Genomic DNA, 20,783 nt, shown 5'->3' with positions numbered 1-20,783 from the left:
GTAAGAATCTTTTAAACTCGCGGAAAAAATTAAACTCATGTTGTTATTTTAGCACCACCGGTAACTCCCATCCAACCTGTAATTACCGATCCTTGTGTACCTTCACCATGCGGCCCCAATAGTCAATGTAGAAACACCGGTGGTAATCCGTCTTGTTCGTGTCTTCCGGAATTCACTGGAAGTCCTCCAAACTGTCGCCCCGAGTGTACTATAAATTCAGAATGTCCAAGTAATTTGGCTTGCATTAGGCAAAAATGTCGTGACCCTTGCCCAGGATCGTGTGGTTCCGGAGCCCAATGTAGTGTCATCAACCATACTCCAACCTGTACCTGCCCGGAAGGTTACACCGGTGACCCATTCACTTATTGCCAACTTAAACCACAAGAACAAGAACCGGTTAAAACCGACCCTTGTAACCCATCACCTTGTGGTCCGAATGCCCAATGTAACAACGGAGTTTGCACTTGTTTGCCTGAATATCAAGGAGATCCGTACCGAGGTTGTAGACCCGAATGTGTCCTTAGTAACGATTGCCCACGCGACAAAGCCTGTATTAGAAATAAGTGCCAAGACCCTTGCCCTGGCACTTGTGGCCAGAACGCTGAATGTACCGTAATAAACCACATACCTACCTGTACTTGCATCAATGGCTACTCGGGCAATGCTTTCGTTTTATGTTCACCGATTCCAGGTAATTGCGGAAAACCCATAATAAAACACAGAACTAACCACGAAAATTTAGCTCCAGCCCCTGTCAACCCATGTAGCCCATCGCCATGTGGCCCCAACAGTCAGTGTCGCGAAGTAAATGGCCAAGCTGTATGTTCTTGTGTTCCCGGCTTCATCGGAAGTCCACCAACGTGTCGCCCTGAATGTGTCACCAATTCTGAGTGTGCTCTAAACCAAGCCTGTGTCAATCAAAAATGTATTGATCCTTGCCCTGGCACATGCGGTCTTGGTGCCCTTTGTCAGGTTGTTAGTCATAATCCGATTTGTAGTTGTCCGCCGAGACATACCGGAGATCCATTCACTCGGTGTTCACCCATCAGGGGTAAAAATCCACCACGATCTAAAACAGTACCTTTCATGTTGTTCTTACAGAGGAGCCACCTCCTGAACCCACAAATCCATGCCAACCATCTCCTTGTGGGCCCAACAGTCAATGTAGAGACGTTGGTGGAGGGTCTCCATCGTGTTCTTGTTTGCCTGAGTTTATAGGGACGCCGCCAAATTGCCGACCCGAATGTGTTAGTAACAGTGAATGTCCGAACCATTTGGCTTGCATAAATCAGAAATGTAAAGATCCTTGTCCTGGCACTTGTGGCCAAAATGCCGAATGTCGGGTTGTAAGTCATGCACCGAACTGTGTTTGTCTGACCGGTTTTGTTGGAAATCCTTTCACGGCATGTACCCAACAAGTTACTCCACCAGTTGTTGAAAGACCCACACCTTGTCTGCCGTCACCATGCGGTGTTAATGCTATTTGTCGGGAACAGAACGGTGCAGGTGCTTGTGTTTGTTTACCAGAACATGTAGGAAACCCTTACGAAGGCTGTAGACCTGAATGTGTCCTTAATTCAGACTGTCCATCAAACAAAGCTTGTGTCAATCAAAAATGTAAAGACCCCTGTCCTGGAACGTGTGGCCAAAATGCCCAATGTCAAGTTATCAATCATTTGCCATCTTGTACTTGCATTCCTGGCTACACTGGTGATCCCTTCAGATATTGCAATTTGCCACCACAACGTAAGAAATCAAACAATTTAAATCATTCCTTATTTAATTTTTACTAACAAACAGCTGTCGTAACGGAAGAACCTAAAAATCCGTGCCAACCCTCACCCTGTGGACCTAATAGCCAATGTCGTGAAGTTAACGGACAAGCTGTCTGTTCCTGTTTACCAAATTACGTAGGAAGTCCCCCAGGATGTCGCCCTGAATGTGTTGTTAGCTCGGAATGTGCCCTAAACAAAGCCTGTGTTAACCAAAAATGTGTGGACCCATGCCCCGGCACTTGTGGCTTAAATGCCAAATGCCAAGTTGTCAATCATAGCCCGATTTGTAGTTGCCAATCCAGTTACACGGGTGATCCTTTCACTAGATGTTATCCAATTCCACGTAAGAAACTCATTTTCTGTAAAAACCAACAATCTCACTCAAAATTTTAGCACCCCCGATCGAACCACTTCCAGCACCTACCAACCCATGTGTACCATCACCCTGTGGCCCTAACAGTCAATGCAGAGACGTCGGTGGGTCCCCATCGTGTTCCTGTTTACCTAACTTTATAGGAAGTCCACCAAACTGTCGACCGGAATGTACCATCAATTCAGAATGTTCCAGTAATTTGGCTTGCATTAGAGAAAAATGTAGAGACCCCTGCCCAGGCTCGTGTGGAGCTAACGCTCGATGCGAGGTCATAAATCACACACCCATTTGCACATGTCCTGAAGGATTCACCGGCGACCCATTCACGAACTGTTACCCCAAATCACAGGAAACAGAACCGGTTAAAACAGACCCATGTAACCCATCGCCATGTGGTGCTAACGCACAGTGTGACAATGGAATTTGCACTTGCCTTCCCGAATATCAAGGAGACCCATACAGAGGCTGTAGACCCGAATGCGTTCTTAATAATGACTGCCCAAGAGATAAAGCCTGTATCAGAAACAAATGTAAGGATCCTTGCCCTGGAACTTGTGGCCAAAACGCCGAATGTAGTGTCATTAACCATATTCCGACCTGTACTTGCATTCAAGGCTACTCAGGCAATGCTTTTGTTTTGTGTGAGCGAATTCCAGAACCGGTGCCTCAAAACCCATGCAACCCCTCGCCCTGTGGTCCCAATAGTCAATGTAGACAAATAAACGGCCAAGCTGTATGTTCCTGCGTGCCAGGTTTCATCGGAAGTCCTCCAACGTGTCGACCTGAATGTGTCACCAGTTCGGAATGTTCTCTAAATGAGGCTTGCGTGAACCAGAAATGCATAGATCCATGTCCTGGCACTTGTGGACTTAATGCCAGATGCCAAGTCGTCAACCACAACCCGATTTGCAGTTGTCTCCCAGGCCAAACCGGTGATCCCTTCACTCGATGTGTCCAAATTGTTGAGGAACCCCCAACTCCAACCAACCCATGTCAACCGTCACCTTGTGGCCCCAATTCGCAATGTAGAGAAGTCGGTGGAGCGCCATCGTGTTCATGTTTGCCCGAATTTATCGGAACACCGCCTAATTGCCGACCGGAATGTGTCAGTAATAGCGAATGTGCAAACCACTTGGCTTGTATCAACCAGAAATGTAAAGATCCTTGCCCTGGTACTTGCGGACAAAACGCCGAATGTAGAGTTATAAGTCATACACCAAACTGTGTGTGTATTTTGGGATATGAAGGCAATCCGTTTGCTCAATGTGTTCAAAAAGTTGTGACTCCGGTTAAAGAAAGACCTACTCCTTGTATACCGTCCCCGTGTGGCCCTAATGCTATTTGTAGAGAACAAAACGGAGCTGGGGCTTGTACTTGCCTCCCTGAATACATTGGAAATCCGTATGAAGGGTGCAGACCTGAATGCACTCTCAACTCTGACTGTCCCTCAAACAAAGCTTGTATCAAAAACAAATGTATGGATCCCTGTCCGGGAACGTGTGGTTTGAATGCCGATTGTCAAGTTATAAATCATTTGCCGTCCTGTACTTGCCGACCAGGTTATACGGGCGATCCCTTCAGATATTGTAACGTCGAGCCACCACCCAGTAAGACATGTGATCATTTTCCTGTCACTCATTACTAACTCCTCTTATTTAGAAGTTGAAGAAGAACCGAAAAACCCATGCCAACCTAGCCCCTGTGGCCCTAATAGCCAATGTCGCGAAGTTAACGGCCAGGCTGTTTGTTCTTGTTTGCCCAATTATGTTGGAAGTCCTCCAGGTTGTAGGCCTGAATGTGTGGTCAGTTCAGAATGTGCACAAAACAAGGCTTGCGTTAATCAAAAATGTGTTGACCCCTGCCCTGGCACTTGTGGCCTAAATGCCAAATGCCAAGTCATTAATCACAGCCCAATTTGTAGTTGTCAGGAACAATACACCGGAGATCCATTCACACGATGCTACCCTATACCACGTAAGATTTTTTCTCGATTTGCGACCAAAACCGTAATACATTCATATTTTAGCACCCCCTGTTGAACCAGTCGTAGTCACTAACCCCTGTGTACCAAACCCTTGTGGTCCTAATTCACAATGTAGGGATGTCGGTGGAGTGCCATCATGTTCTTGTTTGGCCACTTTTGTCGGTAGTCCACCCAATTGCCGACCTGAGTGTACTATAAATTCGGAATGTCCAAGCAATCTGGCTTGCATTAGAGAGAAATGTAGAGATCCTTGCCCTGGGTCGTGTGGTTCCGGTGCCCAATGTAGCGTAATCAACCATACTCCCATCTGTACTTGTCCCGAAGGCTACACTGGTGACCCATTCAGTTACTGTCAACCTAAGCCCCAGGAAGAACCACCGGTTAAACCCGACCCATGTAATCCATCGCCTTGTGGGCCTAATGCCCAATGCAACAACGGAGTGTGTACTTGTATACCTGAATATCAAGGTGACCCCTACCGAGGCTGTAGACCTGAATGTGTTCTCAATACTGATTGTCCAAGAGACAAGGCATGTATTCGAAACAAATGTGTTGACCCTTGTCCTGGAACGTGTGGCCAAAATGCCGAATGTGCTGTCATTAACCATATTCCAACATGTTCCTGCATCCAGGGATACACCGGCAATGCTTTTGTTTTATGTACCAAAATACCAGAGAAAATCCCACAAAACCCATGCAACCCGTCACCCTGTGGCCCCAACAGTCAATGTAGAGAAATAAATGGCCAAGCAGTTTGTTCTTGTGTCCCCGGTTACATCGGAAGCCCCCCAACTTGCCGACCAGAATGTGTCACTAGCTCGGAATGTTCCCTAAACGAAGCTTGTGTAAACCAAAAGTGTATAGACCCATGCCCTGGCACTTGCGGCCTAAACGCCAAATGTCAAGTCGTCAACCACAACCCGATTTGTAGTTGTCCACCTAAATACACCGGAGATCCGTTCACTCGATGCTCACCCATAATTGAAGAACCACCATCTGTTCCAGTCAACCCATGCCAACCATCACCTTGCGGTCCCAATGCTCAATGTAAAGAAATAAATGGGTCACCATCGTGTTCTTGTCTACCGGAATTTATTGGATCGCCACCTAACTGTCGACCCGAATGTGTCAGTAATAGCGAATGCGCAAACCACTTGGCTTGTATCAACCAAAAATGCAAAGACCCGTGTCCCGGAATTTGTGGTCAAAATGCTGAATGTCGTGTCGTGAGCCATACACCGAACTGTGTGTGTATTCAAGGCTACGTCGGAAATCCCTTCAGTAGTTGCCAACCCTACGAACCACCAAAACCATCCGAACCGATTAACCCGTGTTTCCCATCGCCTTGCGGTGCTAACGCTGTTTGTAGGCAAAGAAACGATGTAGGGTCTTGTAGCTGTATCCCCGATTACGTTGGAAATCCTTACGAAGGTTGCCGACCTGAATGTGTCCTAAATTCAGATTGTCCCTCAAATAAAGCTTGCATTCGAAATAAATGTATGGACCCTTGCCCCGGAACGTGTGGTCAGAATGCCGAATGTCAAGTTATTAATCATTTAGCATCGTGTAATTGTATTCCGGGTTACACAGGCGATCCGTTCAGATTTTGTAATGTCATACCGCCACCACAAGAACGTAAGTCTGATCACAAACCCCTTAACAATCATAGTTTACAAATTTATAGCCTCTGAAGAACCTAAAAACCCCTGCCAACCCTCGCCCTGTGGTCCTAACAGCCAATGTCGCGAAGTTAACGGCCAAGCGGTTTGTTCCTGTCTGCCTAATTATATCGGCAGTCCGCCAGGTTGTCGACCTGAGTGTGTCACAAGCTCGGAATGTGCCCTAAATAAAGCTTGTTCAAACCAGAAATGTATAGACCCATGTCCTGGCACTTGCGGAATTAATGCTAGATGCGAAGTTATTAATCATAGTCCGATCTGTAGTTGTCAGACAGGTCATACCGGTGATCCCTTCTCGAGATGTTACCCAATACCACGTAAGAGCTTTCCCCGAATCAAATTAACACGAAATCATAATGTTATTCCAGCACCACCCAAAGAACCTCCACCGCCACCAACAAACCCATGTGTACCATCCCCCTGTGGGCCTAATTCGATTTGCCAGGATATCAATGGCGCACCTTCGTGTTCTTGTATCGCCAATTATATTGGTACACCACCAAATTGTCGCCCCGAGTGTACTATAAATTCGGAATGTCCAAGTAATTTGGCTTGCATTAGGGAAAAATGTCGTGACCCATGTCCAGGATCGTGTGGTTCTCAAGCTAGGTGCACTGTTATAAACCATACACCCATATGTACCTGCCCTGAAGGTTTCACTGGTAATCCTTTCGACTCCTGCATTTTCAAATTAGAGGAACCACCAAAACCACAAGACCCATGTAACCCATCACCATGTGGGGCTAACGCACAGTGTAACAATGGTGTTTGCACTTGTCTCCCCGAATATCAAGGTAACCCCTACGAAGGATGTCGACCTGAATGTGTCCTCAACACCGACTGTGCAAGAGACAAGGCTTGTATTAGAAACAAATGTGTTGATCCTTGCCCTGGAACGTGTGGCCAAAATGCCGAATGTGCTGTCATTAACCATATTCCGACCTGTACTTGCGTTCAAGGCTACACAGGCAATGCTTTTGTTTTGTGTACCAGAATACCGGAAAAAATCCCACAAAACCCATGCAACCCATCACCCTGTGGTCCCAATAGTCAGTGCCGAGAGATAAACGGCCAAGCGGTCTGTTCTTGTGTTCCTGGTTTTATTGGAAGTCCTCCAACTTGTCGACCTGAGTGTATCTCAAGTTCGGAATGTCTCCTGACGCAAGCCTGTGTCAATCAAAAATGTATAGACCCTTGTCCTGGTACTTGCGGTTTGAGTGCTAGATGCGAAGTCAGGAATCATAACCCGATCTGTAGTTGTCCAAATAGATATACTGGTGATCCATTTACACGTTGCTTGCCAATTGGTAAGTTTCGCAACCCAGATGCATATCCAAATGCATCAACAAGTTATAATTTTAGTTGAACCACCCCCACCACCTGTAAACCCATGCCAGCCATCCCCATGTGGTCCGAACTCGCAATGTAGGGAAGTAAACGGTTCACCATCTTGTTCGTGCTTACCTGACTTTATCGGAAGTCCACCCAATTGTCGTCCGGAATGTGTTAGTAACAGCGAATGCGCAAACCACTTAGCTTGTATAAATCAAAAATGTAAAGACCCATGCCCTGGTACTTGTGGCCAAAACGCTGAATGTCGGGTTATAAGCCATACACCTAACTGTGTTTGTATCCCTGGCTACTCTGGCAATCCGTTCCAACGTTGTAACGTTGCGGAAGGTAAAATTCGCAGATTTGTAGTGAAAACGTCTCACAAGACGTGTTTTAGAACCAAGACCACCCCCAGCTGACCAAATCAATCCATGCGTACCATCACCATGTGGTACTAATGCCGTTTGTAAGGAACACAACGGTGCCGGTTCTTGCGTTTGTTTACCAGAACATGTCGGCAATCCTTATGAAGGCTGTCGACCTGAATGTGTCCTTAATAGTGACTGTCCCTCAAACAAAGCTTGTATTAACCAGAAATGTAGGGATCCATGTCCTGGAACTTGCGGACAGAACGCTGACTGTCAAGTAATCAATCATCTACCGTCCTGTACTTGTATTCTTGGCTTTACCGGCGATCCCTTCCGATTCTGCAATAGAATCCCTCCTCCCCAAATCCCAGAACCACCCAAAAACCCTTGCCAGCCAAGTCCTTGCGGTCCCAATAGTCAATGTCGTGAAGTTAACGGACAAGCTGTCTGTTCTTGTTTACCAAATTATATCGGAAGTCCCCCAGGATGTCGCCCTGAGTGTGTAGTCAGTTCGGAATGTGCCCTAACTAAAGCCTGTGTTAACCAAAAATGTGTTGACCCTTGCCCTGGAACTTGCGGTCTGAGTGCTAGATGCGAAGTTATCAACCACAGTCCGATTTGCAGTTGCGAAAATGGTTTTACTGGTGATCCCTTCACTCGATGCTACCCCATACCACGTAATAAATTTCTTATCAAAAAATAGGTCCCATCTAATGTTACATTTACAGCCCCGCCACGAGAAAACCCCAAACCACCCGTACTTAACCCTTGCGTCCCATCGCCATGTGGGCAAAACGCCCAGTGTAGAGACGTCGGTGGTACACCTTCGTGTTCCTGCCTATCTAACTTTATCGGAAGTCCACCCAACTGTCGCCCTGAATGTACCATAAATTCAGAATGTCCGAGCAATTTGGCTTGTATTAACAGCAAATGTAGGGACCCTTGTCCTGGTTCTTGCGGAGTCGGTGCCCTTTGTGAGGTCAGAAACCATAATCCCAATTGTAGGTGTCCCCCAGGTTATGAAGGTAACTCGTTTGTTGCTTGTCACCCGGTACCACCCCCAATACAACGTAAGCCCTAACTGTGATAAACCAATCAGGGATTGTAAATTATTGTTTTAGCACCCCCGAAAACCGATCCTTGCTATCCTAATCCTTGCGGACCTAACGCAAGATGTAATGACGGTGTTTGTACGTGCATTCCCGAGTATCATGGCGACCCCTACAGAGAATGTAGGCCTGAATGTGTCCTAAATGCGGATTGTTCCCGAGATAAGGCTTGCGTTCGAAATAAATGTGTTGATCCCTGTCCTGGTACATGTGGCACTAATGCGGAATGTACTGTTTTCAATCATTTCCCATCTTGTAACTGTATCCAAGGATATACAGGAGACCCATTCCTTGGTTGCCGCAAAATCGAAAGTAATAATTTTCCAATAGTAAAACAGAGTAATAAATTGAAATAATTGTAGCCCCTCCACCTCAAAACCCATGTAGTCCATCACCATGCGGCCCTAACAGCCAGTGCCGTGACATAAACGGCCAAGCGGTTTGCTCTTGTCTCATGGGCTTTATCGGAAGTCCCCCATCTTGTCGGCCCGAATGCGTCAGTAGCTCGGACTGTCAACTAAACAAAGCGTGTCTTAACCAAAAATGCGTAGACCCCTGCCCTGGCACTTGCGGTATTAACGCCCTTTGCCAAGTGGTTAACCACAATCCGATCTGTACTTGCCCACCGCGATACACAGGCGATCCATTTATACAATGCAAAGTCATAATCGGTACGTTTATTCCCTTAGTTGTTGCCCAATGACTAAACTTTGTTTAAATAGTTAAAGAAGAACCGGTTGAGATACCCAAAAACCCATGCACACCTTCACCTTGTGGACCTAACGCTAAATGTGAGGTTACGCAAGCTGGAACAGCAAAATGTACCTGTTTGCCCAACTATTTCGGTGCTCCACCTAACTGTAGACCGGAATGCGTGACCCATAACGACTGCGCGAAAAACTTGGCGTGTATCAATCTAAAATGCCAAGACCCTTGCCCCGGCTCTTGCGGACTAAACGCTCGTTGTGTCGTTGTTAATCATGTTCCTAATTGTCTCTGTCTGGATAACTATGTAGGAGATCCTTTCACTCTTTGCACTCTCAAGCCACGTAAGCACTTTTCATTTTTCTTCCTCTTCCTATACTTAAATTTGAACATTTACTAATACAATTTTATGTATAGAACCAACACCACCACCACCACGAGGTAAAGAAGACCCATGTTACCCATCGCCATGTGGCCCCAATGCCAGATGCAGGGTTGAGAACAACTACGCCATTTGCGAATGTTTACCAGAATACCACGGCAATCCGTACGAAAACTGCCGACCTGAATGTGTAAGCAACACGGATTGTCCCATGAATAGGGCTTGCATTAGAAATAAGTGTGAGGACCCATGCCCGGGTACTTGCGGAGTTAATGCCCTTTGTACCGTCACCAACCACGTACCAATATGCTCATGCCCGGACAGATACGAAGGAGATGCTTTTAGGATCTGTAATCCAATCATGGGTAAGTACCAAACTTAAGTACCGTGAAACGTGACTTAATTTTCGTCAAATATAGAGCGTCAACCCACCCCTGACCCGTGCAACCCTTCACCGTGTGGAATTAACACTGTATGCCGGGCCTCCGGCCAAAACGCCATCTGTGAATGCCTTCCTGGATTCTTCGGTACTGCATCAGCCGGTGGTTGTCGCCCTGAATGTACCATCAGTGCTGACTGTCCCCGAGACAAGGCTTGCGTCAACACTAAATGTGTCGATCCTTGCCCTGGAGTGTGCGGTTTCAATGCTATTTGTCAAGTCATCAACCACAGTCCTGTATGTAGCTGCCCACCCCCTCTCCTGGGAGATCCGTTCACACTTTGTAAAGAACAACCGGAACCACCGAAAGACCCTTGCAACCCTTCACCGTGCCGTCTCAATGGGCAATGCCGCGTCATAAACGGAGTTGCAAGTTGCACTTACCCTGAATGTATAATCAATCAAGATTGTCCCCGAGACAAAGCTTGTTACAACCAGAAATGTCGCGATCCTTGTCGTGATGCTTGCGGTCTGAATGCCTTGTGCCAGGCTATTAACCACAAAGCTGTTTGCTCGTGCCCTCCCAACTACGTCGGATCGCCTGAAGTGCAATGCCGTCTCCGCGATATCGAAGTACCCAAACCTAAACCTGAATGTCTCCAAGATGCGGACTGTACTAACGATAAGGCTTGCATCAACGAACACTGCCAGAATCCTTGCCTTGCCTCTCCTGGTATTTGCGGGGAAAATGCCGACTGTCGGCCACAAGCCCACCGCGCAGTGTGTATCTGCCGGGAAGGCTTCACCGGAAACGCCCAAAGGGCCTGCTTCGAAATCGGTTGTCGGTCTGACAGTGATTGTCCTCCAATCCAAGCTTGTATCAATCGGGAATGCGTTGACCCGTGCACTTTCACTTCCTGCGGTCTTAATGCCCTCTGTAGAGCTGATTCCAACCACAAAGCCCGGTGTTATTGCCCTGATAACTTCCGAGGCAACCCACTAGTAAGGTGTGAAAGACCTGAATGTTTGCAAAACGAGGACTGTCCCTACAATCTGGCTTGTCGAAATGAAAGATGTGAAGATCCGTGCAACTGCGGAGCTGGAGCTGTGTGTCGCGTAACCAACCATCAAGCACAGTGTTCCTGTCCACCTGGATATACCGGAAATCCCACAGTTGAATGTCGATTTGTACCACCGGAAAAACCACCACAGTGTAAAATGGATGCCGACTGTGCAAGCAAACTTGCTTGCTTTAGCGGCGTTTGCAAAAACCCTTGTTTGGAGACAAAACCTTGTGGGGCAAACGCGGAATGTTCTGTAGTGGATACGCTCCCACTCAGGACCATGTCGTGTTTGTGCTTGCCGGGATATGTAGGTGATGCCGATATAGAGTGCAAGAAAGGTAAATACAACTATACACTAATAGTTTAATTTAATCATCAAACTAATCAAAATCATTGCGAAACTTTTGCAGGTTATTAATCCTAAATCCTTATATACCTCAATAAACAGCAACACATTGTTTTAAAATTATTTTGTAAATGTGTTGAGACAATTTAATTAATTCTGTATTGTGTAGCGCCAACTGAAGAACCGGGTTGCAAGAGCAATGACGAGTGTGCCTTAAGTGAAGCTTGCATCAACCGCAACTGTGTCAACCCTTGTGCTGTTGGAAACCCTTGTGCTCTCACAGCTGAGTGTAAACCAACCAATCACAAGGCAGTTTGTAGGTGCCCGGCTGGACTTATCGGAAATCCATTTATCAAATGTTACGAAGGTACTTCCCCAACAATAAAATCTGAATTTGTTTGAAACATATTTTCTGTTTATAGAACCTAAAACCAAACCGGAATGCACCTCCGACTCTGAATGTACCAACGACAAGTCTTGTATCAATCAGCGATGCCAAGACCCTTGCGTCGTATCCAACCCATGTGGTACTAACGCTCAATGTAAGACAAGTCTACACAGACCAACTTGTGTCTGTCCAGATGGATGGGGTGGAAACCCACAAATTGCCTGCTACAAACGTAAGTCACTTCACTTTCCCAAAAATGTAAACTTATTGTTTCAACTATAGCCGAATGTACCACCAACGATGACTGTCCATACAACAAAGCTTGCATCAACGAAAACTGTCTTGACCCATGCGCCACCCAGTCCTGCGGTCGCGGTGCCCAGTGCCTTGTCCAAAACCACCGTGCTTCTTGCCAATGTCCCGCCGGTATGCAAGGAAACCCCTTGGTGGCTTGTATCGCCGGTATTTGTCAATACAATGAGGACTGTGCCGACCATGAAGCTTGCGATAGACTCAACCGGGTCTGTCGCCCAGTCTGTGATGAAGACACTTGCGCCGAAACTGCAACCTGCATTGGGCAACAACACCAAGCCAAATGTCATTGTCCACCCGGAACTAAAGGAAACCCATACGTCGAATGTGCCGGAGAGAGACGACCGGAACCTGAACCGGAATGTCGCTCAGACTCTGACTGTTCATCGCAACTTGCTTGCATCAACCAACTATGTAAAAATCCATGTGCTAATGGAAATGTGTGCACCAGAGACCAGGAATGTAAAGTTTTGGATACATTACCTCTAAGGACAGTTTTGTGTCAATGTCCAGCTGATACCATCGCTGATAGTTTAGGAAACTGCAAGCCGATCAAAGCTCAACCTGAATGTCGCGTGGACTCTGACTGCAGCGACAGTGAAAAATGCCTTTCCAACAGTTGTGTTGAAGCTTGTAGGGTCGACACTTGCGGAGTGAACGCCTTGTGTAACTCGATTCACCACCAAGCCGTCTGTACTTGCGCTCCGGGTTATACCGGAAATCCACATTTCGAGTGTACAAACAGTGAGTCTTGCCTTTTTCCATTATGTAAACAAACCATAAAATTTGTCATTACAGTCCCAAGAATACCGCCACGACCCATCCCCGAATGTTACACCGACGAGGATTGTCCTTATGACAAAACTTGCAGAAACGACGTTTGTGTTAATCCATGTCTTGACGGTAAACCCTGCGCTGTTGGTGCTTTCTGTTCCGTTGACAACCATAGGGCCAAATGTACATGCCCAGCTGGGTATGAAGGACAACCTACCATCAAATGTATACCTCGTAAGTCCCCGAAATTGTAGCAAGAGTCAGTTATTAACAAAACAATTTTCAGCTCTTGGTCCGACTGTTGGTTGCACCTCAAACTCGGAATGTGCCCAAAGTGAGTCATGCGTGAACGCCCTGTGCGTAAGCCCATGCAACTGTGGCCCCCATTCCGAATGTAAGGTGGTCAACCATTATCCCATTTGCTACTGCTTGCCTGGGTACTCCGGGAACCCACAAACCGGCTGTGTGAAACGTAAGTGGTGACATTAATCGAGTGGAAATCTTACTGATCAAAATTTTCCAGTTGGTTGTCAGTCAGACAGCGAGTGCAGCAACGACAAACAATGCTACAACGGCCAATGCATCAACCCGTGTATTTTGGGCGACCCGTGCGCTCGCAATGCGGAATGCTACGGCAACAACCACAAAGCCGCTTGTCGATGCCCTGCCGGCTACTCAGGCAACCCCTTCGACCGGTGCCAACGCATCGAATGTCACACCGACACCGACTGTCCCAACAACCGGGCTTGCATCGAACAACGCTGTGTGGACCCCTGCTCAAACATCGCAAACCCGCCATGTGCCCAAAACGCCATCTGTTATGCACAAAACCACGCCGCTGGGTGCTTATGTCCCGAGCATTTGCCGGAAGGTAACCCACTGTCTTACTGTATGGCCCCAGCGTTGGTACCCGGCCGTCCGGAATGCGAACTTGACATCGACTGTCCAAGCAAACTCGCATGTATTCGAAACAAGTGTGTCAATCCTTGCGAAAGCCTCTCGCCGTGTCATAGGACTGCACATTGTAGCGTCCTTGATACGGTACCTGTAAGAACCATGATTTGTACTTGTCCAGAAGGATGGGTACCTAATGACAACGGGGAGTGTCACGCAGTTGTGGTTCCGATTCCACCTGGATGTACCAGCGACAATGATTGTCCGAGCAATGAAGCTTGTATTAACAGACTGTGTCGCAACCCGTGCGATTGTGGTACCCATGCTGCTTGTTTCGTGCAAAACCACCGTCCGATTTGCTCGTGTGAGGAGGGTTATGAAGGAAACCCCAACATCGCATGTCGTCTGGCTGGATGTCGGACTGATTCGGAATGCGAGTCGGGCAAGTCGTGCATTAACGGCAACTGCATCAACCCCTGTTTAGTCAAAGATCCATGTGGTATCAACGCCGAGTGTTACGTTTACCAAAACCGAGCGGAATGTCGTTGCAAGAGTGGCTACCGAGGCAATCCTCTCGAGCGATGCCGAATCGTTGGCTGCATAGCAAACAGCGACTGTCCCACCGACCGGCAATGTATCAACGCCCAGTGTATCAACCCTTGCGTTTACGACAATCCGTGCTCGCCTCGAGCCGAATGCCGGGTCCAAAACCACATGTCCCTCTGCCGGTGCCCACCTGGCTACTTAGGCAACCCTTACGTCGACTGCCACCCGCAACCCCAACCTGAATGTCGCGAAGACAGCGAATGTCCCACCAAACTCGCTTGCATCAACAACAAATGCCAAGACCCTTGTTCCATCCTCGAACCATGCCAACGGCCGGCTGAGTGTCAAGTCGTGGGTTCGGTACCAGTCCGTACCATGATCTGTGTGTGTCCCTCCGGATACATCAGTAGCGGAAGTGGTACTTGCAACCCGGTAACCGCTATCGTCAAAGTCGGTGCTTGCATCAGCGACAGCGAATGCCCGGCTGATAAGGCATGCTACGATGGAATATGCCGCGACCCCTGCAACTGTGGACCGTTTGCCGAATGCCGAGTCAAGAACCACAAACCGGTTTGCACTTGCAAACAAGGCTACGACGGTAATCCCGAACTGGAATGTACCAAAGTCGGTTGTAGAAGCGATGATGAGTGTTCAGGACAACACAGTTGTGTCAACCGGCAATGTGTGCCCGTTTGTGCAGCTGATAGGTCATCCTGTGGCGAGAAAGCCACTTGTTATGGACACAACCATCGCGCCATCTGTGAATGTCCTCCAGGTCTTATCGGAAACCCCAAAATCTCCTGTATTTTGGTGGGATGCCGGTCAGACTCGGAGTGTCCAGGAAACAGAGCTTGTATCAACAATAAGTGCGAAAATCCGTGCGCTAGTGCCAACCCATGTGATGCCCCAGCTGAATGTAAAGTGTTTAATCACGCGGTCGAATGTGCTTGTCCACCAGGAACCGTCAGCGATGGCAAGATGGGTTGTATGACGATCGAAGAGAAGTGTAGAAGAGACTCGGACTGTCCCTCGCAGTTTGCTTGCATTGGAGGAGAGTGTGTCAATCCATGTACCTCAACCCAACCTTGTGGAGTCAATGCGGAATGTCGCGTCCTCGATACTGAGCCAGTTAGGACCATGATTTGCGAATGTTTGCCTGGATATCAAGGCAATGCGGCTGTACAGTGCGACAAAAGTAAGTTATCTTCTAAAACTACGACCGATTCTGCTATTCAAATATTAAAAAGCTCTCAGAGTTGGAAAATAATGCATGATTAATTTTTCAGTGGCCTGCTGGACCGACAAAGGTTTCGTGACAACCCCCGACGGCAAATGCGTGTGTCCACCGAACACCGGCCTCAACGACAACAACGAATGTATCCCTTGTCCTGAAGACAAAGGCCTCAAAGTGGACGAACGCGGCCGTTGTGTGTGTGCACTAGAGAAAGGACTAATTATCGACGAAAGAGGCAACTGTGTTTGCCCAACAGAATTCGGCTATAAACTTGACAAAAACGGAAACTGTATCTCACCACCTGGGACTGAGTGTGAAACTGACGACCAATGCCCTGACGACAAGTTCTGCCATCCGGAAACTAAAACATGCCAAAATCCTTGCCTACATAAAAAGTGTGGAGTCAACGCATTCTGTAATGCTACAAACCATGTTGCAATCTGTCAGTGTGTTAACGGATACAGCGGAGACCCCAAAATATCATGCAGTGAGTTATTGATTAGTTTATTTCTTGTTGCAGAGAATTTCATGTTTTCGTGTTCTAGACATTCCATCCAGGTTTAAGACTGATTTCCCACCACCTGACTTGCAAGTCAGTTGCTTGTCGGATGGTGTCCACGTCCAGATTCACATTGCGGAGCAAGGATTCAATGGAGTACTTTACGTAAAAGGGCACAGTAAAGACGAACAGTGTCGCAGAATAATCACATTACCGTCAGATTCGAGTCCCATAACAGAAATCTTCAAAGTTCATTTCGGAAATTGCGGTTTGATCCATGTCAATGTGAGTACTATTTTGCCCATAAACCTTTAATAATAAATGTGATTCGCAGGGCCAGGCTAGCTTCGTCTTGGTGATCCAGAAACACCCCAAACTTGTAACATTCAAAGCTCAAGCCTACCACATCAAGTGCGTCTACCAAACCGGCGAACAGAACGTCACTCTTGGCTTCAATGTGTCCATGTTGACTACTGCTGGTACCATCGCAAACACCGGTCCTCCCCCCACTTGTACTATGAAAATCGTTACACCAACCGGTCAAGAAATCAACTCTGCCGAAATCGGGGATAATCTAATGTTGCAAGTGGACGTACAACCGGGATCAATTTATGGAGGCTTTGCCAGGAGCTGTGTGGCCAAAACCATGGAAGATAACGTCGAAAACGAGTATTTAGTCACAGATGAGAACGGTTGTGCCACCGATCCTACAATTTTCGGAGAGTGGGAGCACAATCCAGATACGCAAAGCTTGTTGGCGAGCTTCAACGCCTTTAAGTTCCCCAGTAGTGACAATATTAGGTTCCAATGTAATATCAGGGTTTGTTTCGGCAAGTGCCAACCGGTAAGTTTGAGTCAGAGTGAATCTTGTTTGGTTTAACTAAAGTGTTTAGGTCAATTGTCGCGGATATAACGCTTTTGGACGAAGGAAGCGAGATGTTGATGACGAAAATAGCACAGACGTGGCACTTGCTGGCGATTTGATGTCAGGACAGCTGAGAGAAGAAATAACGATTCAGAGTAACGCGATTTTGACGTTTGAAAGACGTGAGGAACGATTCGTGGATCCTACAGAAGGTACATAAATAGCAAAATTAGCAAATGTTTCAAATATGAATGATTGGTTTTGCAGCTCCAAACGCCCAGAGAGTGGAAGACATCTGCGTGTCCATGATCGGTTTCATAATCGCTTTGATCATAACCGCTCTGCTGGCTCTTGTGGCGGTGGCTGTGGCGGTCTCCTGCTGGTTGATGGCCTACCGTCGAAGGCCCAAAGCCACCGGTCCTCTGCCCCACCCGCCTGAGTTCCCCAACCCCCTGTTCACCACCCCCGAGCCTATGGCAGAGCCCAGTCCCGACTACCTCACGTAATGAAGACAATTTTAGCTCACAATACTCCAGAAAAATGACAATTTTTTTTATTTATTTAACGACTTGCGAAAGCAAACGAAATACTCGACTATATTTAAACGATTTTTATTATTTGTATATTTAATTCGTGTTTGTGACGACCTCGTACTCCTTTAGTATCCGTCCGAAATGCTACTCACTCCACAAAACTGCCAAAAGGAGTTCAAGTCGTCACGAAATCGTTAGTGAATACAAATGTGAAAAATGCGTATGACCATACGTGTTGCGAAAATATGGTTCGTACGCATTTTGACTATCTTTTCCAATGGCTTAATATTCGAGTAACTCTTTGCAGACAAGGGAGAAATTTAATTACGGTGGTGGTCTTGCTTTAACTCGCTTTAACAAAAATTTTGTTTGACGAAGAACCCTTGAATCTGAGTTATTTCCTATTGTAAATAAATTCGAAATAGTTTTTTCTTTTTATCTTTGAGCCACTGGAAGATGTAGAATTGATATTTTTTAAGATAAGACTATAAATATTTTTATTAAAGAACTTGTATAAAGTGTATGAATGCGAATGAATGTGGAGCCTGGCTCAAGATTTTTTTGGTGCTGACTGATATTTTTACTCAAAACAGTCAAAACGTTTAGTCAATCATTTCTTATTCATAGTACCTATTTATATACTTGTAAGTCTCAAGGAGACAAAACTATCATTCTTTTAACCAAAAAGTATTAAAATTTACGTATTAACGACTTTAGGCTAAATTTTATTAAAAAGTCTGTGAATGTTAAATTAAATCGTCCTCTAAGCGCTGTTTAACTAATTACAATACGTATAATGTGTTAATTTCTCTATCGTAATTATGTCTCTAACGATGATTCCTTAATTGTCATATTTGTGATAATCGCTTCCTTAATAAAGATTGTTTAATAATAATGTGGTTTGTTTTTTTCCTTCCTTCTTGTTACGGACTAAATCACGAAGATCGTGAGCTTTTGTATTATGTCATTCATGCCAAAATTAATAAACATTCATTTATGAATGCGTAAACCAATAAATAGTAAAACTTATAAGAAAATTGTTTGCCGAAGTATTACTTTATGGACCGGAGTACAGAAAACAAACATTAATTGAAGACCTCTGTGCAAGAAGGGGATATATATCACACTTTTCCAAATAAATTAGGATAGAAGAGGGAGGTTGCACCACAGGCGAGGTGTTGGAGGATGAAGGAAGAAGCTTGCGCTTGCGGATAGAAGGAGGTTGCGCCGCAGGCGAAGTGTTGGGTGGAAGAGGGAACAACCTAGCCGCAAGCGAGGTGTAAGAGAATGAAAGAGGAAAGTTGCGCTGCAGGAGCAACATCCGAGGTGCTGAAGGATGGAGGAAGGAGGTTGGGCCGCAGACAAGGAGTTGAAGAATGGAGGAGGAAACAATCGAGCTGCAGACGAGGTGCTGAAGTATAGAGGAGAAAGGGTGCGTCGCAAACGAGATTTCAGAGGATGGATGAGGGAGGTTGCGCCACAGGCGCTACAACCGAGCCGCAGACGAGGTATTGAAGGATGGAGGAAGGAGGTTGCGTCTCAAGCGAAGTGTTGGAGGATGGAGGAAGAAACAACCGAGTCGCAGGCGAGGTGCTAAAGGATAGAGGTTGCGCCGCAGGCGAGATGTCGGAGGATGGATGAGGGAGGTTGCGCCACAGGCGCAACAAACAACCGAGCCGCAGACGAGGTGTTGAAGGATGGAGGAAGGAGGTTGCGTCTCAAGCGAACTGTTGGAGGATGGAGGAAGAAACAACCGAGTCGCAGGCGAGGTGCTAAAGGATAGAGGTTGCGCCGCAGGCGAGATGTCGGAGGATGGATGAGGGAGGTTGCGCCACAGGCGCAACAAACAACCGAGCCGCAGACGAGGTGTTGAAGGATGGAGGAAGGAGGTTGCGTCTCAAGCGAACTGTTGGAGGATGAAGGAGGAAACAACTGAGTCGCAGGCGAAGTGCTAAAGGATAGAGGTTGCGCCGCAGGCGAGATGTCGGAGGATGGATGAGGGAGGTTGCGCCACAGGCGCAACAAACAACCGAGCCGCAGACGAGGTGTTGAAGGATGGAGGAAGGAGGTTGCGTCTCAAGCGAACTGTTGGAGGATGAAGGAGGAAACAACTGAGTCGCAGACGAAGTGCTGAAGGATGAAGAAGAAAGGTTGCACCGCAGGCGAGGTGTTGGAGGATGGATGAGGGAGGCTGCGCCACAGGCACAACAGCCGACCCACAGGCGAGGTGTTGGAGAATGGAGGAGGAACGTTGCGCCACAGGTGTAACAACCGAGCCGCAGACAATGTACTGAAGGATGGAGGAAAGAGCTTGCGCCGCAGGCGAGGTGTTGGAGGATGGATGAGAGAGGCTGCGCCACAAGCGCAACAAACAACCAAGCCGCAGACGAGGTGTTGAAGGATGGAGGAAGGAGGTTGCGTCTCAAGCGAAGTGTTGGAGGATGGAGGAAGAAACAACCAAGTCGCAGGCGAGGTGCTAAAGGATAGAGGAGAAAGGTTGCGCCGCAAACGAGATGTCGGAGGATGGATGAGGGAGGTTGCGCCACAGACGCAACAACCAAGCCGAAGATGAGGTGTTGAAGGATGGAGGAGGAAACAATCGAGCCGCAGACGAGGTGCTGAAGGATGGAGGAGAAAGGTTGCGCCGCAGGCGAGATTTCAGAGGATGGATAAGGGAGGATGCGCCACAGGCGCTACAACCGAGCTGCAGACGAGGTGTTGATGGATGGAGGAAGGAGGTTGCTTCTCAAGCGAAGTGTTGGAGGATGGAGGAGGAAACAACTGAGTCGCAGGCGAGGTGCTGAAGGATGGAGGAGAAAGGTTGCGCCGCAGGCGAGGTGTTGGAGGATGTATGAGGGAGACTGCGCCACAGGCGCAACAACCGACCCGCAGGCGAAGTGTTGGAGAATGGAGGAGGAACATTGCGCCACAGGCGCAACAACCGAGCCGCAGGCAAGGTGCTGGAAGATGGAGGAAAGAGCTTGCGCCGCGGGCGAGGTGTTGGAGGATAGATGAGGGAGATTGACCACAGGCGCAACAACCGAGCCGCAGACGAGGTGTTGAAGGATGGAGGAAGGAGGTTGCGTCTCAAGCAAAGTGTTGGAGGATGGAGGAGGAAACAATTGAGTCGCAGGCGAGGTGCTGAAGGATGAAGGAGAAAGGTTACGTCGCCCGCGGGGCGTTGGAGAATGGATGAGGGTGGCTGCGCCACAGGCGCAACAACCGACCCACAGGCAAGGTGC

The 20,783-nt window shown here is 47.4% G+C and overlaps 1 protein-coding gene across 3 annotated transcripts in view; it reads left to right on the top strand.

Annotated features, from left to right (window-relative positions):
• The window catches only part of dpy (dumpy), a 119,976-nt gene extending 101,540 nt beyond the window's left edge, over nucleotides 1-18,436 (top strand). For 2 of the 3 annotated variants that reach the window (XM_064354769.1, XM_064354768.1), the window contains 28 exons: nucleotides 53-691; nucleotides 743-1,051; nucleotides 1,102-1,746; nucleotides 1,801-2,118; nucleotides 2,169-3,755; nucleotides 3,808-4,122; nucleotides 4,175-5,767; nucleotides 5,817-6,128; nucleotides 6,180-7,118; nucleotides 7,174-7,491; nucleotides 7,541-8,188; nucleotides 8,240-8,581; nucleotides 8,633-8,932; nucleotides 8,983-9,291; nucleotides 9,343-9,669; nucleotides 9,743-10,072; nucleotides 10,127-11,488; nucleotides 11,666-11,863; nucleotides 11,919-12,116; nucleotides 12,167-12,940; nucleotides 12,995-13,204; nucleotides 13,257-13,442; nucleotides 13,494-15,605; nucleotides 15,697-16,131; nucleotides 16,190-16,428; nucleotides 16,478-16,987; nucleotides 17,037-17,220; nucleotides 17,276-18,436. In XM_064354769.1, coding sequence (XP_064210839.1) covers nucleotides 53-691; nucleotides 743-1,051; nucleotides 1,102-1,746; nucleotides 1,801-2,118; nucleotides 2,169-3,755; nucleotides 3,808-4,122; nucleotides 4,175-5,767; nucleotides 5,817-6,128; nucleotides 6,180-7,118; nucleotides 7,174-7,491; nucleotides 7,541-8,188; nucleotides 8,240-8,581; nucleotides 8,633-8,932; nucleotides 8,983-9,291; nucleotides 9,343-9,669; nucleotides 9,743-10,072; nucleotides 10,127-11,488; nucleotides 11,666-11,863; nucleotides 11,919-12,116; nucleotides 12,167-12,940; nucleotides 12,995-13,204; nucleotides 13,257-13,442; nucleotides 13,494-15,605; nucleotides 15,697-16,131; nucleotides 16,190-16,428; nucleotides 16,478-16,987; nucleotides 17,037-17,220; nucleotides 17,276-17,514 — 15,878 coding nt within the window. In that variant the 3' untranslated portion in view covers nucleotides 17,515-18,436. Of the gene's footprint in view, nucleotides 1-52; nucleotides 692-742; nucleotides 1,052-1,101; nucleotides 1,747-1,800; nucleotides 2,119-2,168; nucleotides 3,756-3,807; nucleotides 4,123-4,174; nucleotides 5,768-5,816; nucleotides 6,129-6,179; nucleotides 7,119-7,173; nucleotides 7,492-7,540; nucleotides 8,189-8,239; nucleotides 8,582-8,632; nucleotides 8,933-8,982; nucleotides 9,292-9,342; nucleotides 9,670-9,742; nucleotides 10,073-10,126; nucleotides 11,489-11,665; nucleotides 11,864-11,918; nucleotides 12,117-12,166; nucleotides 13,205-13,256; nucleotides 13,443-13,493; nucleotides 15,606-15,696; nucleotides 16,132-16,189; nucleotides 16,429-16,477; nucleotides 16,988-17,036; nucleotides 17,221-17,275 lie in introns of all 3 variants that reach the window. The other variant, XM_064354767.1, reaches the window with a different exon arrangement.
• Nucleotides 18,437-20,783: the final 2,347 nt, after the last annotated feature.

Source organism: Tribolium castaneum, chromosome 2 (genome assembly GCF_031307605.1).
Source record: "Tribolium castaneum strain GA2 chromosome 2, icTriCast1.1, whole genome shotgun sequence".
Taxonomy (NCBI): Eukaryota; Metazoa; Arthropoda; class Insecta; order Coleoptera; family Tenebrionidae; genus Tribolium; species Tribolium castaneum.
Note: the sequence above shows the minus strand (reverse complement) of the source record. Positions and strands in the feature narration are given on the sequence as shown.